The sequence below is a fragment of the Corylus avellana genome, chromosome ca5 (genome assembly GCF_901000735.1).
Source record: "Corylus avellana chromosome ca5, CavTom2PMs-1.0".
In the NCBI taxonomy this organism is placed as follows: domain Eukaryota; kingdom Viridiplantae; phylum Streptophyta; class Magnoliopsida; order Fagales; family Betulaceae; genus Corylus; species Corylus avellana.
The window spans coordinates 30,043,130-30,065,913 of record NC_081545.1 but is presented as its reverse complement, the minus strand read 5'-3'; the positions used below and the strand labels follow the sequence as shown (position 1 = coordinate 30,065,913).

Genomic DNA, 22,784 nt, shown 5'->3' with positions numbered 1-22,784 from the left:
TTGATTCAGAAATGGATTCTTTGCTTTGCGGGTGCCGGGTAGAACAGAACCAGATCTTGGATGCTATTTGGGCTCACGGACCAGTTTTTTGGCTCTTGTATATTAAGAGCATCTCCAGCAACACCTTTCATTTTGCCTACTCAAAATACTTACTAATTTTTCACTACACACTCCAACACAACATCTATTTTAATCATCTCTTCTAATTAAATATTATTTTCTTATTTTTTATCTTTCCATTTTCTTCCCCATCTCACACACACACAGCAAAAATTGATGCGGTGAAGATCACAACTTTTGGAGGGAGGAGAGAGAGCTGCGAAAAAAAATTGATGTGGTGAAGATGAGAGTTTGTTTCGGTAAATGAGAGAAGAAGAGAAAGAGGGAGAGAAGAGAGAGAAGAGAAAGAAGAAAAAAATTCTGTGGCTATAGATGTGCGATGGTCGGAGGTAGAGTTTTTAACAAAGAGGAGAGGGTTAGGATCTGCCGAAACTCGTTTGGGAAGAGAAGAAATAAATGTTTGAGAGGAAGAGGAAGAAGAAATGATTTAATCGTGAAAAGGAGGAGAATACCCAAAACAATAAACAAAGCAAAAACAATAGTTGAAATAATATTATATTCAATTTAGTGAACTTTTCACTGTGGCAGTTAAGGATTTTGGTAGAATAAAAAAATGGTAAAAATAGCTAAATGTAGTTAATATCTTCCTTTTAACTATACTGTTAGAGATGCTCTAATCTCAAGAATTCTCTGCTTTGCACAGTTACTTCACAATTCCTTTATTCCACGTGACTTGGTTGGATAATCAGTCTCTAGGTTTTTTTTTTTTTTTTTTTTTTTGATCTATATGATACCAAAACAATTACCTTAAAACTCATTATGGTACAAATTTCAAATCGATTATTCCATACAAATTTTATTTTTTATTTTTTTTATTTTTTTATTAAGCCTTTACAAAATTACAATTGCATCCTCAAATCAAATCGAGAAACAAAAAAAACTTACAATAATAATAACAATATTAAAAACTTCAAATAAATAAATAGAGTTCAGAAACTTATCAAATCGCATGGTAATTTAGAAATCTAAAATGAAGTTACCTCAAGTAAAAAAAAAAAAAAAAAAGTGCATTACATTTAATTAATAACATCTCAAAAAGAAATAACAAATAACAAAAAAATTAGCTAATTTATCACATCTCAATTTCTGAGCATAAAAATAAACAAAATGTATTTTTGAAAGCCACATGTCTCACCTCAAAAGCCACACGTTTTTGTTTTTGTTTTTTTGTTAAGTTAAATGTTTACACTTTTAGTCAAAGACACACTTTCACCTCACGTGAGACACCAATTTAATGTTTCAAAAAAAAAAAAAAAGACCAATTTTAAAGCCATGTGCCAATCAAATCCAAAAAGCAATTGTCAAATCTCCATGTTCCCTTGCTTTGGGTTTGTTTTCTATTGTGTGTGTGATATTTGCAAAATCAGATATACATCTTACAAAAATTTGCTACGGCATTATCTTCTTAAAGACTTCAAAGTTCTCTAGTATTTCTTTCTCCATTCAACAATTGGCATCTTCTGCTTCAAGTTCTAGTAAATTTGTTCATTTCAACTTTCAAACTTCAAGCATTCAAGCCTTGTTCTTTTAAATTAATTGATTTAATATTTATAATTGTTGTTGCATATTTTAATGGTATAAAATATATAATTGTAGCTATATGAGATTATGGAGAACAACAACGATTCTATTAAGCTCCAATTAAATTTTTATATATTTTTTTAATACTCTTAATTTTTTTTTGTTCAACTTTCTTTTTGTATTCATCAAAAAAAATTTGCTCCCTTGAATTGACATCCTGGCTCCGCCACTACATGTAGTAATATGAATGGTTTTGATGTGACATTTTTTAACGGTTACCATCAAAATTTTGGTCGAAAGTTGGATGTTGTGACATTTTTTAATTTTATTTATCACATGAAATTTTGCAAAATATATATTTTTTAATTTTTTCAAAAAAAAAAAAACTTCATTATTAAGATTTTCTAAAAAATGTGTTTTGGCCCCCTTTTTAGAGTTTGTTTGATACGGTTTTTTAGGTATTAGATGTATTTTTTAAAACTCTCAAAAACAATCCTAGACATTCTCTTATTATTATTTTTTTTTGATGAATAGACATTCTCTTATTTACAAATTAGTAATTCTATGAGGGATTAAAGTGGGAGGAGGGAGTTACGACTCCCTCCTTTTCTTTCCTCCTTCCCCCTCATTTTTTCCGTCTCTACTCTAAATCAATTAGGGTGCGTGTGTTAATGGTCCTGGTGGTGCATTCTAGGCTTCTAGCGGCGCGTGGAACACGTGAGGATGTGTTGGGTTTTTATTATTATATTTTCATTGTTTTTAAATAAAAATGTATTATCGCTAGATCTGCCTTTAGAAGCGATCTATGGAGGTGAAGTTTTATTCATTTTCTTATAGGTTTTGTTTTCACGAATCCTTAAGAATAACGGAATTGGCTTCCAATTGGTCTTTTGTTTTCTTATGGTTCATTTTTTGGGAGCAAACCATGCACCGGTGACAGATGAGTTCTTAAGCATAAAGAAGAATTGTCACTATGGTAGAGGCAACAAAGGGGATTGCAATTGACAAAGTACTAGTAGCAAAGATTAAATAAATAAATAAGCCCTATAAATCTAAAATTGATTAGGACGATGACTTTTTCGTAAATATTGTCTTACAATGTTTGTGTTGTATATGTCATGGATAATGTTTGATTTCTGAAGATTTCATATTGTATCTTTAGCATTACATGGAGCATTTTACTTCATTTGATTGTTATATCAATGAAAAGATAATTCGTTAAAAAAAGAAAAATTACAAATTAGTGGCACCCAAAAAATTTAATTTGCATTTTTTCTCAAATAAAAAAGTTAATGAGGGCCGAGAAGTCCAAACCAGCTAGGGGCAGGCCCAAACAAGCCCATTTTTTATAAACCTTACCTAAGTAATCCTTAAAAAGACCCATAATCACCTAAGAGCATATTTGAAATTGCATTTTTAAAGTAAAAAAGAGTTTTTTAGAAAGAACTTCATTTTTAAATTTTTTCCAAAAGTATATTTTAGCTATTTTTAAAGTGAAAAAGGTCAAATAAGTGCTTTTAAAATTTTTTACCAAACATTTCAATTTTTTATTTTGAATAATTTTTTAGATATTAAAAATATTTTTTAAGTTTCTTAACGCAATCTCAAACAAGCTCTAAATATATTTTCCAAGTCTATACTAAACCCCTTTTTCTCCCGTTTGGATACATATGCATATATCTTTCATAAGGGTATTTATTTAAGTTTCTTAACGCAATCTCAAACAAGCTCTAAATATATTTTCCAAGTCTATACTAAACACCTTTTTCTCCCGTTTGGATACATATGCATATATCTTTCATAAGGGTATTTATTTGTTGATACTTTTTAGATAGTACTTTTTTTTTTTAATTAAAAAAAAAAAAGTGTTTTAACATGAGATAAAGATAAATAATAATTTTGAGCATTGTATATTTTAGATTACTTGTTAATAATTTTATTTTTAAAAAATAAAAAAGAAAAAAAAAAGAAGAAGAAGAAGAAAAAGAGTGTTATTAAATAATCATTTTTATTTGGGAATGGAGGAAAGACAATAACTCAGTTACCAAAACAAATTAATATATTTCAAAAAAAAAAAAAAAAAAAACAAATTAATATAAAGCAGTGTAAAAATGGCAAGGGAAAAAGAGAAGTCCACATGTGGAAACAAATATTGAACTCTCATCTGTACCATACAACCTGTCAAAGTCCTTACTTTTGACCCCTTTTTCCTATATTTATGGCATAGGTTGGAATTCAGAAAAAGTTAAAAGTAGTAGAGAAAGATCATTGACCAGTTTAATCTATTATATAGTAAAAAGTAAATACAGTAAAAGGCTGAGAAAGAGTGTTAAAGCTGGGAAAGAATTAAAAATTCCTTCCCCGCAAGGGAAGCAAAGGAAAAGGATTGCCGCAAGCAAAGAATTCCGCGTTGAGCTCAGCATTGACGACAGACCCAACCACATGGATTGCCGCGTGAAGCATAAGTTTATGCGTCAACACGAATTCCACGCTCCAAAAGTTATTTAGACCATCACGCCACACCATGGACTACGAACCCAAAACCTCCACAACTTGCCCACGCCGCTGCCTAATCACGACCCCTTCAACCACTTCTCATAACCCACTCCTTAATTAACCCCACTAATTCAATAACATAACCTTAAAAAGTATTTTTTTAGTCATTTTCCCTGCCTTAATTTTGTTCTAATAAGTAACCTAGCGACCTTGCAAAACAAGTGATGGAACAGTCCGTTTAGGTTTACAATACGTGCAAATTGCAATTTAAAAATAATGTTTGTTTTTAAATCGCAATTTTTAAAAAAGTTTTGGAAGGCGCATGTTTGGCCATCCTGCTCCACCTTCGTCCACACACCACCCCATCACCTTAGCTAGCCTCTGCACCACCTATTTTACCGCTCCTCTCCATCATATGTCTCCTCCGCGTTTTCCCTTACCCCTCTATGATTGATTTGATGCCCCTTTCTGTTTATGAAATTTGCCAGATCCAGATCTAATATCTCCCCATCTCTGCCCCTTTTTGTTTATAAAAATTGTCAAATCCAGATCTAATACCTCCTTCGCGTCAACCGTGAACATTGTATTGGAGCTCACTTCTCTTGTCGTCGAAATAAGAGTTTCTCTATATATATTGTTTTATCTATTTTAAATTCCAATAATGTTCGGATGCTCCATCTGTTTCTCTTTCTTTTATTAATGCAATCTTTTTAAAAAAAAAAAGAAAAAAAAAGAGGAAAAGATAAGCGACGAAAGCATGACATGAACCAAAAAAAAAAAAAAAAGTTCACGAGATTTTCATGAATCCCCCAAATCATAGGGACAAAATCAAAATCAAACAACTATTCCCAATTTCACTACTATTTGTGCTGCTTCCACTACTTGTATGGCAAAGTCAAAGTTAGTCAAGCAGTGGTGGAAATAAACAACCATACAAAGCACATAAAATCCAAGCATTCACAAGATTTGCATGAACCTAATCCATAACCATGAAAATGAAACCATATTAACAATTCAATCCAAGCAGGCCTAATTCTAGTTCCAATACTACGTCAATCTAACAAATCTCTAATCTACCGTTGATTTTTGTTCTACTATAATTTGTTAAAAGACTGTTTTCAATGATGAGTAACCTACCTTCGGTTCCGGGAGACCTAATTAACCACGGCTCATCATGTTCTTGAACTCCTCGAAATTCACGTGAGCGTCGCCGTCGGCGTCGACGGCACTGATCATCTTGGAACAGTCCACGAGCGTGCACTTCTCTCCCAGCCGCTTCAGCACCGCATGGAGCTCGCTGGCAGAGATCAGCCCGTTCTTGTCAAGGTCGTACAAGTCGAACGCGTCGCGGAGCTCCCTGGTATAACTCTGCGAATCGTTCGACGACGATCCACCGAGGTGGAACTCTGCGAACTCGTCGAGGCTGATGAATCCGTCGCCGTCCTTGTCGATCTCGGACATTATGCGCTCGACCTCTTCCGACGAGGTCATAGACCCGAGCGCATGGAGAATGTCCTTGAGCTCGCTGCACGAGATCTTCCCGTCTCCGTTCTTGTCGAACTTGCTGAAGATCTTCTTGACCTCGTCCGTGGAGGTGGGGCCCATGGATGTACCGTTCGAGCTTCTCGAAGCCATTGTCGAAAACAGAGAAAGAGATCTTTAGGGTTCTCTTGTGCTCCGCGGAAATAAAATTTTGTGAACCGCTGGTGGGCTTGGTGATTTATAATGAAAGTCCACGCGGTTTTAAAAGGACGCGTTTGGAATGACCTATTATTATTTTATGCTATGGCGGTGATCACATGTGTTTGGGTTTCTTATTCGGCATGGTTTAGTAATTATTAGTCAATGGTTGGAACCAATAATATTATGACACGTTGGATTTCGAAATGCTAGTTGTCCTAGTGCTGAGCTTACAAGGAAAGACTTTTGGTAGAAGACCATTTCCAATGTTGTGCCACGCACTCTACCTGTTACCGCGTTAATTCTCAGAAGCAAAGTATTTAGATCCCCAGATACTTTGGAAGCGCGTGGTAGTGTATTTTATTTATTTATTTATTATTCTTTCTTCTTATAGGAGTGCAGTAGATAGATTTAATAAGACGGCTTGTGGGTTGAAGCAAAGCTACCATTGAAAAGGACTTGACTATCAATAACGCGTAAAAATCCTGTATTCTAGACCAACTCGTATTCCTTGGTGGTTAGGACAGTTGAATGTTGCGCGAAAAAACAGTTGGATCAAAACTGTGGGTAGAATTGGATTTGCGATTTAAAAAAATGCGATTTAAAAATATAATTTTTAAATTCCTTGGTGGTTAGGACAGTTGAATGTTGCGCGAAAAAACAGTTGGATCAAAACTGTGGGTAGAATTGGATTTGCGATTTAAAAAAATGCGATTTTAAAATATAATTTTTAAAAATATAATTAAGCGTTAGATAAAATTACGGTTTGACCTTTAGAATCTCTGTTTAGCCCTTAAAATTTTGCATTATAAAAAACATAGCTTTACGTATGATTTGAAAAGATAGATTTTCTACGTTTTCAAATTATAATTTTACACTCAGGGGCGGAACCAGGATTTTGAGTGTGGGGGGACGATTCTTTTTTTTTCTAATTAAATGGGTAGGCCGGGAAACCAATTGTGGCTATCTTACCTAGGCATGATCATAGTAACACCTACCAAACTTATATAAATATATAGATACATATGATGAGATATAATTTCATAGTAAATCACAAGTCATTTTGTTATAATTTTATTATAATTCTTATTACCACTAACAAGTGAAAGAATTCCAAATAAATTAATAAATTAAAACTCAGCAAATTAACCAACAATGAAAGCTAAAAATAAAACTTGTATAATTTTTCTACATCAAAATACAGTAAATACTTATTCAAAATTTTAATCTTATGGCATTACAAACACACATTTGCATAAATTCTCAGCAATATAAACTACATACAATCTACATGGTTCAAGCTCCCAACAATAATGCTGGGAGTCTAAGATAAACCAATACAATGCTGCAACCTGTAGTAATAAAGATAACCCAAATTTTAATATTATGAAATCTCAAATTAGAGAAGTCAAAATGTTAGTTTTAATCTTTAACAACTAAGCCATACAGCCCACACCAACTAATAACTATTAACTAAAATATCTAGAAGTATAAGATTTTTATTAGAATTTTATTATAATTCTTAATACCACTAACAAGTGAAAGAATGCTAAATTAATTAATTAATTAAAACCCATAACCAACAAAACAAAAGTAACTAACAAAGTAACAAATTATCAATGCATTTAAGCTACAAAGACAAAGGATTAAAAGGAATCTTCAAGAGATGAGATGAGACGAACAGTCTGCACAATTATTTGTTGAGAAATGAGGTAAATACTGAACAACAAGACTTCGTTCAGATGAATTTGGGGGGAGTAACAAATTAACAGCAACTCAGCAAGACTTCATGTTGCCGCGGTGCAGCCTGAGAGAGATAAGAGATTGGTCCGACAGAGAGTTTTTTTTTCCCTAATTGAGAAAGCCTTTGCTGAAGATTGGACATTCGCCCCTAATCGAGAAAGTTTGGTGAGTAAACAATTATTTTGGAGGGACAACTTTTTTAATTTGGGAGGACAAATTTGTAAATTTTGGGATAAATATATAAAATATGCCTACTTTAGAAAATATTTCAAAAACTTTGGAGGACATTCGTCCCCCAATGATACTAGTAGGTCCGCCCCTGATAACACTCCCCTTGGCAATTGACACGAGCTACGGGTACCTTTTATTGTATTGGGCCCTTTCTGGATCATGAATTGAGTGTGGGCCTCCTTATTGTGTCCCAAAAATCAGCTCTCAACACACTTTTCAGTTTTTTTGCTTTTTAGTTTGCTAAGGTTATGTTTGGATGTGCTGTGATAAGTTTAAAAATACGTTTTACATTCAAAAAGTTCGTTTTAAAAATAAAGTATCGGTTTGATAAAAAAAATTGAAAGTACTATTGACTTTTTTGCTTTTTAGTTTAGGATGTACTTTGATGAGTTTAAAAGTGTGTTTAACATTCAAAAAGTCTGTTTTAAGAAAAACATATATGTTTAATAAAAAAAATTGAAAGCACTTTTGGCAAAAGTTTAAAAATAAAGCTTGTGTGAAAAATATTTTTTAACTTAAAAGCTATATTTCTCAAATATACCCTAAATAAATTTTTATTTGCAAACCCCACAAATATCACTTTTTCAAATGTTACTCGGAGCAAATCTGCTCCGATATTAGATATTCGATGAAAGGTAATAGTAAATAAGGAGTGCACCTTTGCATTTCCATAAGACATCTACAAGTAGTTATTTATTTATTTACTTTAGAGTTAATATTGCAGTAATTATAGGTGTAGACATCTACAAGTAGTTATTTATTTATTTACTTTAGAGTTAATATTGCAGTAATTATAGGTGTTAAGAGTTAATGTTAGGTAGCACTACGATGCACTTGATTGAGTAGGAGTTTTACCCTCTTTCCCCTCTCTCGCTTTGATTAATAAAAAAAAAAAAAAATTGAGTAGGAGTTTATCTCCAATGATTACAGGAGTTTTACTTGAAAAGGACAAGTGGAATCACTCGAATAATGGAAAGCAACAAAAAAACAACACTTGAAAATTTTTATTTATCTCAAAAGAATGACCCTGGTTGTAAACAAAAAAATAAAATAAAAATCTCATTGCCCAACCCGTCAAACAAGTTGGCCATGGTAATGAGTATCATAAATAAACTCAAGACTTGTCTTTAAGAGGTAACTCAATCAGTTGGGATAACGTTTAATAAAGCGGAGGTCACTAGTTCGAATTTCCCCCTTATTATGTTGACATGTCAAAAAAAAGAGAAAAACCTAAGACTAAGAGAGCCTTGAGTGCAATTAATATAAAAGGCCTACTTATTATAAATGCTAAAAAACCTAGAAGTCTCAACAATCTAGAAACAAGAGCATTCCATTCCTTGTATTTTTAGGGACATTTTTGTCTTAAAAAATACAAAAATGTCCCTCAAATACAACTAAATGAACTGAAGACGATGCTAATTTAACAATCACAACCCCATCGAGTAGCAATTAAACAATAAATTTAATATAAAAGAGTGTCACAATTCTAAAAGAAGATAAGAGTCTAATTTTTTTTTAAAAAAAATATATATTTTCACTATAAGAAAAGCTATACTGAATTAAGCATTTAAAGACTCTCCACCGGCCCTCAGCCGGCACCACTCCGACAATCATTTTCTTATCTTGCAAATGACTTGTCGTCTAGTTCGGCTCTGCAAAAATATGCTTTTGCATATATTATTAAGGAAGTTTTATATTCTACACTCGGACTTTTGTTTAAAACAATGTATAAAAGATTTGGTATATGTTCTACTAACAGTTTAAGGGCCATATTAAAATATGTTATGTCAAGAGATTCTTGAATTGATTCCAACTCCAAAACTTGACCTTGCTAACATTGGATAAGAAATGTAGAAAAATAAATTAATAAACGAAGTATTCATTAAAATAATAATAATAATAATAATAATTAAAAAAAAAGAAAAAGAAAAGAATAATAATAATTAAAAAAAAAAGAAGAAGAAAGAGGTAGTTGTGTATTGTGTGTTGGTGGCTATGGCCTGTGAGATGCCCAAAGGGCAAAGGCTACCCTACGGTATGAGGGATGATAGAGAGAACACCGGCGTGATGCATGTTCGTGTTTTTTAATATTAAAATAATAATTTAATATTATAATTAAAAAAAATTATGAAAAAACATAGGCGTGCATCACGCCCGTGTTCTCTCTATCATTACTCCGGTATGAGGTATCGATTCTCCTGTTGGGGTGAAGATAAATAGCACGAGCATGCCGGCAAAAATTATTTTTTATTTTTTTTATTTTTTTTATTAAAATATTAAAAAAAAATTTCTCCTGGCGTTCAGAGGCACGCGCGTGCTCTGAATCACGGCTCCTCCTGTTGAGTTTGAGGAGCATCTCAAGTCTCAAGTCCACATGGCAACTGAAGAAAGGAAGGGCTAACATCGTTCTGTTCCAAAAGGCGTTTACAAAGTTGAGACAATTCCTGTAAAAACTGCTCCTCCCCCTCCTCCTCGCTTTCTCCGCTACTCTCTCTCTCTCTTAGGCACACGCGCAAACAGTTATCGAACATTGCTTGCTGACTGCTCCTCACCTTTCTTTCTTCAATTTCGCGGCCAATCCAATGCTAAATCCGCTTCCCACATACCCTTTATTCGAATCTTCCTCGCCGACCCATCAATTTTAACGCCTTGCCCGAGCTCAATAATAGTGACACACTGACTAAAGCAGTTATCATCACGATTAAGTGCTTCTTCTTTTTTGGTTCAAGCAATTTTTTTTTGTTTCTTTGCTTTTGAGAGATCGAGATTGATACGCTAGCTGCTGTGTTTGCCTGATGGCTCTTCATTCAAGTGCTTTCTGCTTCAGCAGTGTGGCCTTGGGCCATCGTAATTCAGCGAGATTTTACACTCAACGGACTGGCCGACCGGCAGGTTTTTCTTGCCAGCCACTTCCTTCGGTTGCTCGGTTGAGCTTGCAAGGTACGGTTCCTGTTCAGTTTTTGTCATTTTACATTTATTCTTTCTATAGAGCTGATGGGGTACTTTGGTTCACTATTTTTATTTTTTTAAAAAAAAGTTTTTTTGGGTCTATGAATTCATGGGCGCTCTTGATATTATTGCCTGTATAAGAACTACAATGTGAGAGTGAAGGACAATACTTTAATATAGGGAAAAAAAAAAAAAAAAAAAATTGACATAGGAGAAGATATAGGGGCTGGAAATTTTAACTTAGTGATGGTTCTCATTGCCCCCTTTATTTTCGGAGATGAGTTCGGGATCTGTTTGTTTAACTGAGGGGCGGTCAAATTCATTGAATTCTTAAATGCGATGATCTTAATTCTTAAGTGAAAGCAGATCGACATGTGGCTTGGAGAGTATCTGACAATTAAAATGTAAAGCATAAATTTAGTGCAATTATGTATTGGAAAAAGGAAACAGAGAAGCATATACTTGAACTATAGATGAATAATGTTAGATAGAAATTTTTAAAGGGTGAAAACTTTGAAAGTTTACAATTTTATGAGGATGTCTCTGAAGCATACAATTCTGCTTATTGGCAAAAGAAAGAAAATTTGCATTAGATCATTCTGAAACAGAGAACAAGATGAGTTTCAGGAGAGAAGATAAGGTGATTTTTTTTTGTAAGTCATTGTGAGCCTAATGGTCTGCAGGGTGGTGGCCGTTACCCAACTCAATACATAGGAAAATGCTTGGGGTACTACAGATTTTACTACATCCCCTTGAAAATGCTTGGGGTACTACAGATTTTACTACATCCCCTTGAAAATGCTTGGGGTACTACAGATTTTACTACACCCCCTTACAAACTGAAGTTACAGTCCACATGGTATATATCATGTTACCCACACAACCCTAACCCTCTCTTCTACGTCAGCTGCGCCACCCCAAGGGCTTTTGTGCTGAGTATGGAGTGGTCGAAACCACTCTCAATGGCTCATGGGGGCTGGTCACCTACCCATGGGAGTGGTTGGGGTGGGCCGATCACCCTTTCATAGGGTAAAATGGAGAGGTGGTGCAGCTATAATATATATATATATTCAAAATAAAAACTTGTGAAGTTACCAAAAGAAATGCTGAAAAATATTTTCAATATTTTAGAAAAGTTCAATGAGTTGGACAAATATAATTTTGGGGTCCTCATAAGGTTTCAACCGTGTACTGATGCATACTGCTGGTGGTAGATGCTGTCTCTTCAACTGTTCTTGCGTCTTTTCTCTGCACCTGTTTCTTATTTAGTTGTGATGTAATACCAAGTTGTTAAGGATTTCCTGTAGGAAATACAAGAAGAAAGAAAAGGAGAAATGCCCTTTCTCTCGTACTGCGTTTCCTTAGGCCTTAGGTAGTTTGTATAAGTGATTCAAAATTACAAACATGCCCTTATAATATTAGTATTAATTCACGCAATAGTTATGAGAGCTTTTAGGATAACATCAGACATTTAATATCCAACTCAGATGTAATTTTTTGATAGGAGTAATTAATTTTACATTTGGTAAACAATTTTCATTCTAAGTTGTGAGTTGTATATACCACACATTTCATTGTTTAAATTTGCATCTTTTATTTGGGGAGCTGCAACTAGGACAGGCTGCCCATATGCTATTAAATTTGAAGTATATGTACTCAATGAGTGAACTTTAGGTATGATTAGAATCAGAAGTCTCTTTTCTTACTCCACTGGACAGGGCACGTAGAGCTATAATTTACATAGAAGGAATTAGCCCTGCCCCATCCTTGGTGAAGGCAGGATTTCACTTTAGGGATCTGATATGACAACCAAAGACTTTCCACAACTAAGCTACCTGCCAACTTCAAATCACAATTGTTATTACCAGACTGTTTTAATGACCTAGTTACTTTTATTTTTCTTTAAATACAGCTAAAAGTTTTTGTTATCAATTTTCATGTATTTTAGGAAAAGCATTTTCTGGTGATGGAGTACCTGAAACAAAGGAATCCCCCCTAGTTGTTTGTTTTGGGGAAATGCTGATTGATTTTGTCCCTACTGTTAACGGGATTTCATTGGCTGAAGCACCTGCATTTAAAAAAGCTCCAGGAGGTGCACCTGCCAATGTTGCTGTTGGCATAGCTCGTCTTGGTGGCTCATCAGCTTTTATAGGGAAGGTATAGTTCTTAATAATGTGTCCAAATCTTCTTCATTTTCATGGTTTGTAAGGCATGAGAGAGCAGCAATAATAAATAATGTTTGAGTTTTAACGAAGCCACTTTTACTTTAGGTTGATTTACCCCTACCCCGATCCCTTTTATCAGTCTTTGTGTGTTTCTGTGTCTAAATGTGGTAGTTTAGAGGAAGTCCTCTGTCTGAGGCTGGAGTTGTTTACCCTTCCTAAAATAATTACTGGCCTGTGACTGTTTCTGAATATCTCGGTCTGCATTCTAATGACTCAGTAGTATTGTACTTGTGAGAGATCCAGAGACCAAATTTCAAGCGCACGTGAGTTTTGTTTTTGGGTTGTGTAACGGTTTGACCTGGAACGAACAGATGCTTCTAATTAACCACAATAATGTAGCCCCCGAGTGTCTTGCCCCTCATTAGAGCGAGATTTTTGGAAACTGGCCATGGGTTAATGAGTTAAATCAAATTTAACAAAACACTAGGGAACTGCCCAATTTGGCGATCATGAAATATCTTTCTCTTCAGTCAAGTGACATGGTGGGAAACTGGACCGGCAATACCCATATACCCTGAAATTCCATGGTGAGATTTGTTATCACCTTCAATCTAGTCAGTTTTTGTGTCTTCAATCCATATTTCAAAAATTCACAAATTTGGAATTATATAATTATACGTTGGAATGATATGTCAAGATCTGTCTCTTATGTACTTTCAAGAACGATTATTCGAAGAAAGAATCTACTTATTATCTATATTCTCTCATATATTTAATTCTATTCTCAATGCGAACAGGTTGGTGAAGATGAATTTGGCTACATGCTTGCTGATATATTAAAGGAGAATAATGTGAACAATGAAGGGATGCGTTTTGATCCTGGTGCACGAACTGCTTTAGCATTTGTTACTCTAAGGAGCGATGGGGAGCGTGAGTTCATGTTTTACCGTAACCCTAGTGCTGATATGTTGCTTCAAGAGGCTGAACTTGATTTCGACTTAATTAGGAAGGTGAGTGAGAGTTGCTATTATATCAAAATTAATATCAGGTAAAACCATAAATTTAATAATAGAGAGAAATAACATAATTTATATCTTATAAAGGAAACAGTTATGGAACAGGTATTTAATATAGTAAGTTATTTGATTCAAGCATCCTATTGGTTATACTTAAACTAACTTAGTTCAATTACCCATAAGTGATAACATCCGACAAGGAGCCTCCAATTTTAAAACTTTTATTATGTCAGTTCCACCAACATGTATATTTTCAGACACCCTTTTGGTAACTAGCACCAGGATCAACGTTTATTTCAATTTGAGATCACTATATCAGGGACATCTTTTCTATGCTCAAAATTGACATTCATTTTCATATTTATGTCCTTGTTATCCTCATTCTCTCCCCAGAGTTTGCAAATTGAATTTTATGTGACTCATTGAGTTTCGAGAAATATTATTGATGCATCTTTTTTTTTTGTATCCCTATCCTGTGGCAGGCAAAAATCTTCCATTATGGTTCTATTAGCCTCATCACTGAACCATGCAAATCAACCCACATTGCTGCAGCAAAAGCTGCAAAGGATGCTGGCGTGGTACTATCTTATGATCCCAACCTGAGGCTTCCATTGTGGCCTTCTGCCGAAAGTGCTAGAGAAGGAATTTTTAGCATATGGGAAACTGCAGATATTATCAAGGTTGTCACCCTTAGGGGCTCACATTAATTTTTCTTGTCCCTTTTCTAGAAAATGTAGGTACAAGGCAATGCAAAAATTAAAATCTCTTATTATTTCCATGAATCCAGATAAGCGAAGAAGAGATTTCCTTTCTAACAAAAGGGGAGGATCCATATGACGACGCTGTTGTTCGACAATTATTTCATCCAAATCTTAAATTACTCCTTGTCACTGACGGCCCAGATGGTTGCAGGTACTACACCAAGGTAAGCTCCCCAAATATGATCTTTTTTATATTTTTTTTTTTCCAACTCATGGACCTCTCTCTCTCTGCATGTACACGAATCTAGTAAATATTATTAATCTACTTGTTACTGCTTCACCTTTTCCTCTCTTAGAAGTGTCAATGTTCATTGAAGTATTAATCAAAGAGAAAGAATTCATTAAATCATCATATTGGAGGATATGGTAAAATGAAAAAATAAAAATAAATTCCTTTTCTGAGCAAGATACTTATTTCCAGAGATGAATAGATAATGCCTTATTGTTCTAGACCAATAAGGCATTGATGAAGAAGGGCCTGGTTCTAATCGGTTAAAGGATCCAGTTTAATTCATTCCTCAAAGAAAAAAATACAAGTGCCATGAATCAATATATTAGTCTTCTAACATGCAAATTACATGTTTGAAGTTCTCTGTATTGTTGGGCGGAAGTCTTACAATTACATGGTGTTTTATATTTTTGCAGGATTTCGGCGGGAGAGTCAAGGGCTTGAAGGTGGATGCTGTGGACACCACTGGTGCTGGGGATGCTTTTGTTGCTGGAATATTATCACAACTAGCTGTTGATCTCTCCTTGCTTCAGGTACTGCTTTTCAGATACAGATAGCTAATAATGCTTCTTTAAAGTCGATACTTCATTATGCCCTATATCTTTTTAGTTACAAACTGGTTTATTTATATTTATTGAATAATCCTTTCCGCTGCCTTTGTTATCATATGAGTATAATGAGTTTTGGGTATGTCATCATAATGCATCACACAACCATAATTGAAGAAGAACATGGCCTACGTGGGAAAGGCGGTTGTTGGTGTCACAACCCAAGATTCTAGTAGGTTTAGTCTCAAGTTGTGACTGGTCCCTTTATTCTAATGATCTCATAAGCAATTTTTGATATAAATTTGTTTCCAAAGGCATATGCAATCAAATCAGAGCATAACTAAATAAGTTTTAAAAAGAGTTATGTTATCATTTTAACATGATAAAGTGCTTCAGCAAAAGTATGGTCCATTTACATACATTCTGACCCAAAGATGATAACCGAAGTTTATAATAAATCATTGTCAGTTTCACATCATATTACACCTTTAAAAGATACAAAAACAAGGTGTCTCCTTGCTTAATGTGCAGTCTCTAGTTTACACAATTCAGTGAGTTCACCGTATTCCCGCCAAATACGGTGCACAAAACAGCAACAAAAGCAGCCACTTAGATCATAGCCACCTAAGATTTTCAGCAGTTCAACCAATGGTGTTCTGCCAGACCAGGCTCTGTTTATTGATACCACTGTTATTGTCCACCCATCCAGATCCCAATGGTGAAATTGAAAGAAAACAGACATTGTGTAGGTTTTCTACACGCTAGCCTAGGAAATGGTAGCCTCTGCAAAAATGTTCCTTTTTAGATGGCTACCCTTATTTGAAAGCATGCCTGGGTATCCAACTGCCCTCTGATTTTGCAGGAAATCAGCTGCTGGATCTGATATACTATCAATTCCAATAAAGCAGCATTAGGCTCAAAATCATCTCACACAGCATTGCTCAGCTGCAAAAAATCCTCTGAAAATTCAATACGCACCCAATCATTTCCGTTAAATAACAAGCCCAACTATTCCATGGTTGCATAATATTCACCATATACCTTATATCATGAAAAACTCCTGCATTACAATAAAATTCTCGCATTATTTGTATACATATATATAATATTTGATTCCCTAATTTGTCACTTTGGCCAGTAGTCTTGTTTAATTTACATATTTAGGTTCTCTTCTTTCACAACAATATATTGTCTCTGCCACCTTAAAAAGTTGGTGATGTATCTGGTTTTAAATTGTAGAAAGAGGATTTACTGAGAGAGGCTCTCAAGTTTGCTAATGCTTGTGGTGCATTGACTGTGACGGAGAGAGGTGCAATTCCGGCTTTGCCAACTAGAGATGCTGTGCTGAATGCCATCTTTCAGTCTGTAACATAGATTTACATTCCAATTTTGTTTTTACGCAAGTACATTGTTGTTTCCTGTCTACTTGTTCAAACATGATGGTGATAGTGCTGAATAAACAAAATTTTGGAAGAAATAATTTAAACACATCCCAGTTCGTATTCCTAACATCTGAAATTATTTCAATCCAGCAGATTCATCTTGCCCTTGTATAAGATCATTTTATGAACATTTGCGCTGAGAAATGCCAGCAATATGGTCTGTACTTTTGTGGTGTCCGAACACACATTCATCTTGCTGTTTACATTTTTTTTTTTTTTTTTTTTTTAATTTTTTTATAGGTAATTATTGTATATATCAAAAAGTGCAAGCGCCTGTACACAAGTGTAAACCCACAAAAAGTCCCAAAAACCCAACATAAACCCAAAAAACAACCCTGACATCTACAACCCAGGACCACCCCTATGCTCAGAAGAGCTCCCCAAAATCACCCAAAAAACAACCCTTAAAACCTGCCCAGGCACTACATCGTAATAGTCCCAGGCCACATGATCGTTATACTAAGATCCTCTTTCACCTCATTCAACCACGCTACCTTTTGATCCTCCTCCTCCTCCTCCTCCTCCTCATCACCCTCCAACAGCCCCTCCTCGCGTGCTACCTTATTTTCCCAACGAAAATCCTCTTCCATGTTCTGCAAGAGCACCAAACGATCTTCGTCCTTCAACTCTTCACTGTGCTCAACCTTTTCCTTCATCCACTCAATCTGCCATATTTGGGATTTGGTCAGACCGTAATCCACAGGAATGGTGTCAGAGGAGCACGGCCCCGTTGTACTATTATACAACTTAACTTCGACCGCATCACCTTCAGAACCCACAGAGACCACCGGCAACTCAATATTAGGAACCACCGCCAACCCAGGAATCACCATCACCGACGATCCAGAATCCACCGGCAACTCCTCGTTGGACCGAGCAGAAGAAGCAGTTTTCGTTCCCAAGAAACCCTGCCGAAGCAAGCTGCCCCCGCTTTCTGACCCTTTGCAGCGATGCAGACCTAGGAAGAACCTCAGAAAATGAAGGGAACGCCAGAGAAGACACCGGCGTTGCAGACCTAGAACCCACCGGAGAGACAGAGAGGTGTTCCAGCGCGGTGGTCGAGACTAGGACCAAGCGGAGACCAGTGCCAAAGTCCGGACCCGAACTTGAAAGCTTACTCATCACAGAAACGGGCTCCAAAACGTCAACCCAAGCTGATTTCGAACCAATGCCCATATATGAAACCAGATCCAAACCCGGATCCGAACAGATACCTAGATCCGGAACAGAACCAGGCTCCAAATTGTGACCCGAACCCGCTTCATGGACTGACCCGGTATCTCGACAAAAGGCAGTAAAAGCAAGGCCCAAAATACCAACCCTTTTCCTCCTACGTTTGGGCTTCGAAGCTAACCCAGCTAGGAGCCGGTCCAACTCAGATTGAACTTGCCCTAGAAGCCTCTTCAACCCATAATTGCCGACTTGATGAACTTAGTTTTGCAAGTTGTTTAATGACCTTTGAGGTAATCACTTACTGCGTTCAACCTGAGAAATTCCAGGAATTCAGCTTGGTAAGATGAGGTCGTTTTGGGTGGAAAACAGAACTGAAATATAGGAATACATTCCTAAGGACTTGTCCGTGGATAGAGGCATCTTAGCCTTTTCATTTATCTAATGCATAAATTAAACAAAAAGTAGACAGTAGATACTGGAGAGCCCTTAGCCTCTGCTTTTGCCAAGCAATAACTGCACAGTTGCCCTCTTGGTAGGTTTGTTCCAGAGTCATCGTCGGTATGGCTTGCACTAAGGAGTACTGCAACCATGAGTGAGTATGCTCTTCGGGAAGAAATGGTGGCACAGATCTACGCATGCATTTGACCATTGAGTAATCATATCATAGGACCACTGGCTCAAATAACCTCCCTAGCTATTTGAGGTGTTTAGAAAGTATTGTTGTGTTTAAATAAATTCTAAAGGAATAAAACATTGACACTGATGGCAATGGCAAAATCTCTGCGGCAGAGTTTGGAGATGCGTTGAAAACGCTTGGCTCCGATGATGACGGCTTCATTTCATTTTGTTTAAAGGTATAACATGTGTGGGTTTTCCAAGTAGTAAGAATTATACAAGTTTACTGTAAAATGAGGTTCATGGGAAATCTGAACTTGAAACGATCTATTACACTTCTTCCCTCTGAGAACAGGGACAGGTAAAATGGAAGATATGTACACACCAATCGTTCATTAGACTCCTTTCCTACTTACAAATTCAACACTCTTCCAATTCTAATTTCTAGCACTCTCTTCAGGCAAGCAAACGTTAAAAATAATGGGAAAATTCCAGAAATTAAGTTCAAAGTATAATGCCTCATCGACAGAAAAAGTGATCGTCATCCTCAAACTCAGAAACTCCTAGCATTGCCAATTCTAAGTGACTCCTCATCTCACTATTTGTTTGCTGTAATTGGGGGTAACAATCAATGACGCATCCATTTCCAAGAAAACCAGGCTTCTTCCTTTTAGAGAAAACAGGTGATTCTTCACCTCTCAATATTGCAATAATCTCTTCAATGCTTGGCCTCCGAGATTCTTCATTGGTTATGCAGGGAGCTGCAGCTTCAATCATCCGTGCTATTTGATTTGAATTTCTCAAGGTGCATTTGAGCTGTGGATCAAGCAGCTCTTCAATGGCTCCTTTCCCTTTCTGCAAGAGGGGTTTTGCCTGTAAAAGAATGTCAAGTTCATCATTACAAAATTTCGCCTTTCACAAACTATATCAAGCAGAGACATATTACTAAGCATTTGAATGCCCATCCTACCAAAAAAAGAATAGTACAACGAATGTTTCAGTTGTGTCAGATTAAATATTGACATTCATGCTTAATTTTAACATCACCAATGCAAATATAGCCAGCCTATATCGTTGAAAGCAGAATCCCGTAAAGAAATGAAGGAAGGTACTCTCCACCATTTTTGAGAATTGCAGGTTATGAACAAAAAACTGAAAGATGCAAAACTGGTAAAGGGTTCTAGTATAGTTTCCCAATAAAAAATTTAGTACATGGGAAACTCCTAAATGAGAAAACTACATTGTTTGTCTTATGTTATAAGTTCTGTGAGGAATGAAAGCTGTGTAGTTTACAGTGATATGTTCAATATGATGCCTAGTCTAAGAGGAATCTGTATGGAATTATTCATGGAGAAGCTAAGTGGTTTGAGGCTCCATAAGCTAAATTACGTAATTTTGGGTTATACCAATTAAAAACTATGTAAGAATCTATTCAAGTGCAGTTCAAACAAATTTTGGGCTACCGAATTATAAAACCACTCGTCTAAGAGAAGCCTTACAAATTTCTTATTAAATGAACCATCGCTGAAAACTAAAACCTAAACAAGGGGATTTGTTGGATTCTATAATACATAACAAATGTCATGAACTCAATTCAATCCAAGATGAAACTTTATTCATTTCTCTGTGGACTTAAAAGGTTAACGTTTTCTGCTTTGAAGGCAAAAACAATCTTATACACATGAGAATACTTATATACAATTTATATACCAAGGTCATATATGGTGTCCACCCATATATATCTACTCCCTTATAGACACACACAAATTAGAAGAAAAAACTGTTGAAACTATCAGTACAGAAGACCGATCAATGAATAGGATTTTCTAGTACTGTTTTGACACCATCGCTCAAAAATTCTTGGTTCACCTGAATTAATGGATTTATGTTTGGTCAATTGTCAAAAATTAGCTCTTAGGAAAACTTCATTTTTCCAACATGGGAAGCAAATGAGCTCAACTAATACAACCCAAAGTAAAGGAAATTAAGGCAACTTTTAAAGAAGCGGTACTTTTAACCTACCCATAGCACCAAGTTCTCTTCTCCCGGCGGCCTTCTTGCTTCTATTGGTTTCCGGCCAGTTATGAGTTCCAGTAAGACCACCCCAAAAGCATATACATCGGTTTTATCCGATACTTTCCCGTGCTGGAAATACTCGGGAGCCAAATAACTGTGCATATCGTTTCAAATTCAGTTAACGGAAGAAAAAAGCAAGTCTTTTATGTAACAATCAACAAAAAATATTTCCTTTCTTATGCTTTATCACTTAATAAGTTCCTTAGAGATCATACCCAAATGTTCCTTTGACAGTTTTGCAAAGGAAGGGAACTGAAGGTGCAGAAGTCCATGTGGCTAATCCAAAATCGCATAACTGTGAACACAGTCAACACATACTAATCCATCAGAACGACTTGTATATACAACAGACCAAGTTGAGTGTGAAACCGAAATGAAATTCAACAGAAAATACACCTCTACCTTCGGTGTCTTCTTTGAAGAAAGGAGAATGTTAGAAGGCTTGATGTCTCTATGAACAACACATCTCTCAGTTCCATTATGTAGATATGCTACCGCCTCTGCAATCCCTATGGCAACCTTATACCTCACAGACCATGGAAGTGAAGAACCTCCTTTTACACCTTTCTTCTTCCCTGCAAACGTGTATATCAAAAATAACTTCAACTTCATCACATGATCACCGATCAAATCAAAATCAAATTCCCAATGAAAGACCAAAAGAACATACCATGCAAATGGCGCTCTAAGCTTCCACCAGATACATACTTGTACACCAAGAAAAGGCCCTCCTCTGGATCAATACAAAAACCCACAAGAGGAACAACATTTGGGTTGTGAAGAGAGCTAGCAATCATCAATTCTCTACAGAATGCCTTTGCAGACTCCTTGTCTTCCTTGTCCAACCGTTTAATCGCCACGGCCCTCCTCAAAAGCCCAACTCTCCCCCTAAAAACACAGCTCAGAGCCCCTCTTCCCAAAACTCTGCCTAAACATTACAACAAAATCAGTTACAATTCAATAGAAAGAAACCAAATTTGATTCAACCAAAAGAAACCCACTAAAGTACCTTTGGAGAAATTGCGGGTAGCAGAAAGAATTTCACCATAGCTGAATCTGATCAGAGTATTGGCCACTGGGGATATGCTCCTCTCTAATGACTCAATTCTGCGCCACTTAAGCGCTGTTGCTCGAGACTCGGTCATTCCACTATCCAAATTCACCATCAAAACTGTAGCAGCAGTCGAAGGATTCATGTTCAGAGACTCGAGCTCAACCTGAGAGCAAAAACTGAACCTGAAAGATGAGTGAACCGATTGTGGGTCAGCACTAGTCAACTCTGCGCCACACCCACCAGACTCTGCCAGCAACCATGCCTTGTTGTGTTCCAAATTCTTGTTGTTAATGTCGTTATGTTGGTCAGCTTGGCTCTGCTTCTTGCTAGAGCTTCGCCTGAGACGAGGTGGGATAACACAGGCCAACCCAAGTTCCCAAATCATCTTTCTCAAAATGGTCTTTACTTTGAGGTCATTATAGTGACAGTATCGATTTGCAGGTAGAGAGGAAGAGTATGGAGCATCTGGGCTATTAGGTGGCTCCCTCGAGCTAGTGCAAGTGCCTCGGAGAAAACCCATTTTGAAGCAGATCTCAATGAGAGAGCACAGAAACCCAGAAACCAAAAGGAGAGAGAAAGACAGAAAAAGTAGAGAGAGAACCCAAAAGAACAAAAACAAAAAAAGAAAGTGAAAGCTGCTTTGCTTGCAGGGTGGGAGAGAATATCTCTACAGCAAAAACAAAAAGCAGAGAAAGAGAGAGAGAGATGGGTATTTGGTGTGGGCTAGTATATAAAACGTGGAATTAGATTAGAGAAATGCTACATTATAGCAGGAGAAGGTGAAAGTATATGGATTATTGGCTTATGGCCCCCCCAAACAGATTTCAGATTTCTCCATATAATATTGTCGTTGGTTTATGGGTTTATGCAATTATTTTAAGGCGAGGGAGAGCGTGACTTGGTGCTCAGAGAGAGAGAGAGAAAGAGGCTCTTGATGTGAAGGACAAAGTTAAAGAGAGAGCGAG

General features: G+C 36.2%; 3 protein-coding genes across 3 annotated transcripts; 1 reads left to right on the top strand and 2 right to left on the bottom strand.

Moving 5' to 3' along the window:
* Window positions 1–4,974: 4,974 nt before the first annotated feature.
* Window positions 4,975–5,839, bottom strand: LOC132182456 (calcium-binding protein CML24-like). Its single transcript, XM_059595708.1, has one exon. The coding sequence runs from the start codon at window positions 5,770–5,772 to the stop codon at window positions 5,296–5,298; it is 477 nt and encodes a 158-aa protein (XP_059451691.1). The 5' UTR covers window positions 5,773–5,839; the 3' UTR covers window positions 4,975–5,295.
* Window positions 5,840–10,100: 4,261 nt separating this feature from the next.
* On the top strand, window positions 10,101–16,949 carry LOC132182467 (probable fructokinase-6, chloroplastic). Its single transcript, XM_059595721.1, has 7 exons — window positions 10,101–10,731; window positions 12,689–12,897; window positions 13,703–13,915; window positions 14,404–14,601; window positions 14,709–14,846; window positions 15,328–15,444; window positions 16,699–16,949. Exons 1-7 carry the CDS (start codon window positions 10,587–10,589, stop codon window positions 16,831–16,833), a joined length of 1,155 nt encoding a protein of 384 aa, XP_059451704.1. The 5' UTR covers window positions 10,101–10,586; the 3' UTR covers window positions 16,834–16,949.
* Window positions 16,950–18,988: 2,039 nt separating this feature from the next.
* LOC132182670 (serine/threonine-protein kinase-like protein At3g51990) lies at window positions 18,989–22,784 on the bottom strand. Its single transcript, XM_059595977.1, has 6 exons — window positions 21,775–22,784; window positions 21,436–21,693; window positions 21,168–21,340; window positions 20,981–21,060; window positions 20,712–20,859; window positions 18,989–19,562 (listed from the first exon to the last, which is right to left on the bottom strand). Exons 1-6 carry the CDS (start codon window positions 22,337–22,339, stop codon window positions 19,209–19,211), a joined length of 1,578 nt encoding a protein of 525 aa, XP_059451960.1. The 5' UTR covers window positions 22,340–22,784; the 3' UTR covers window positions 18,989–19,208.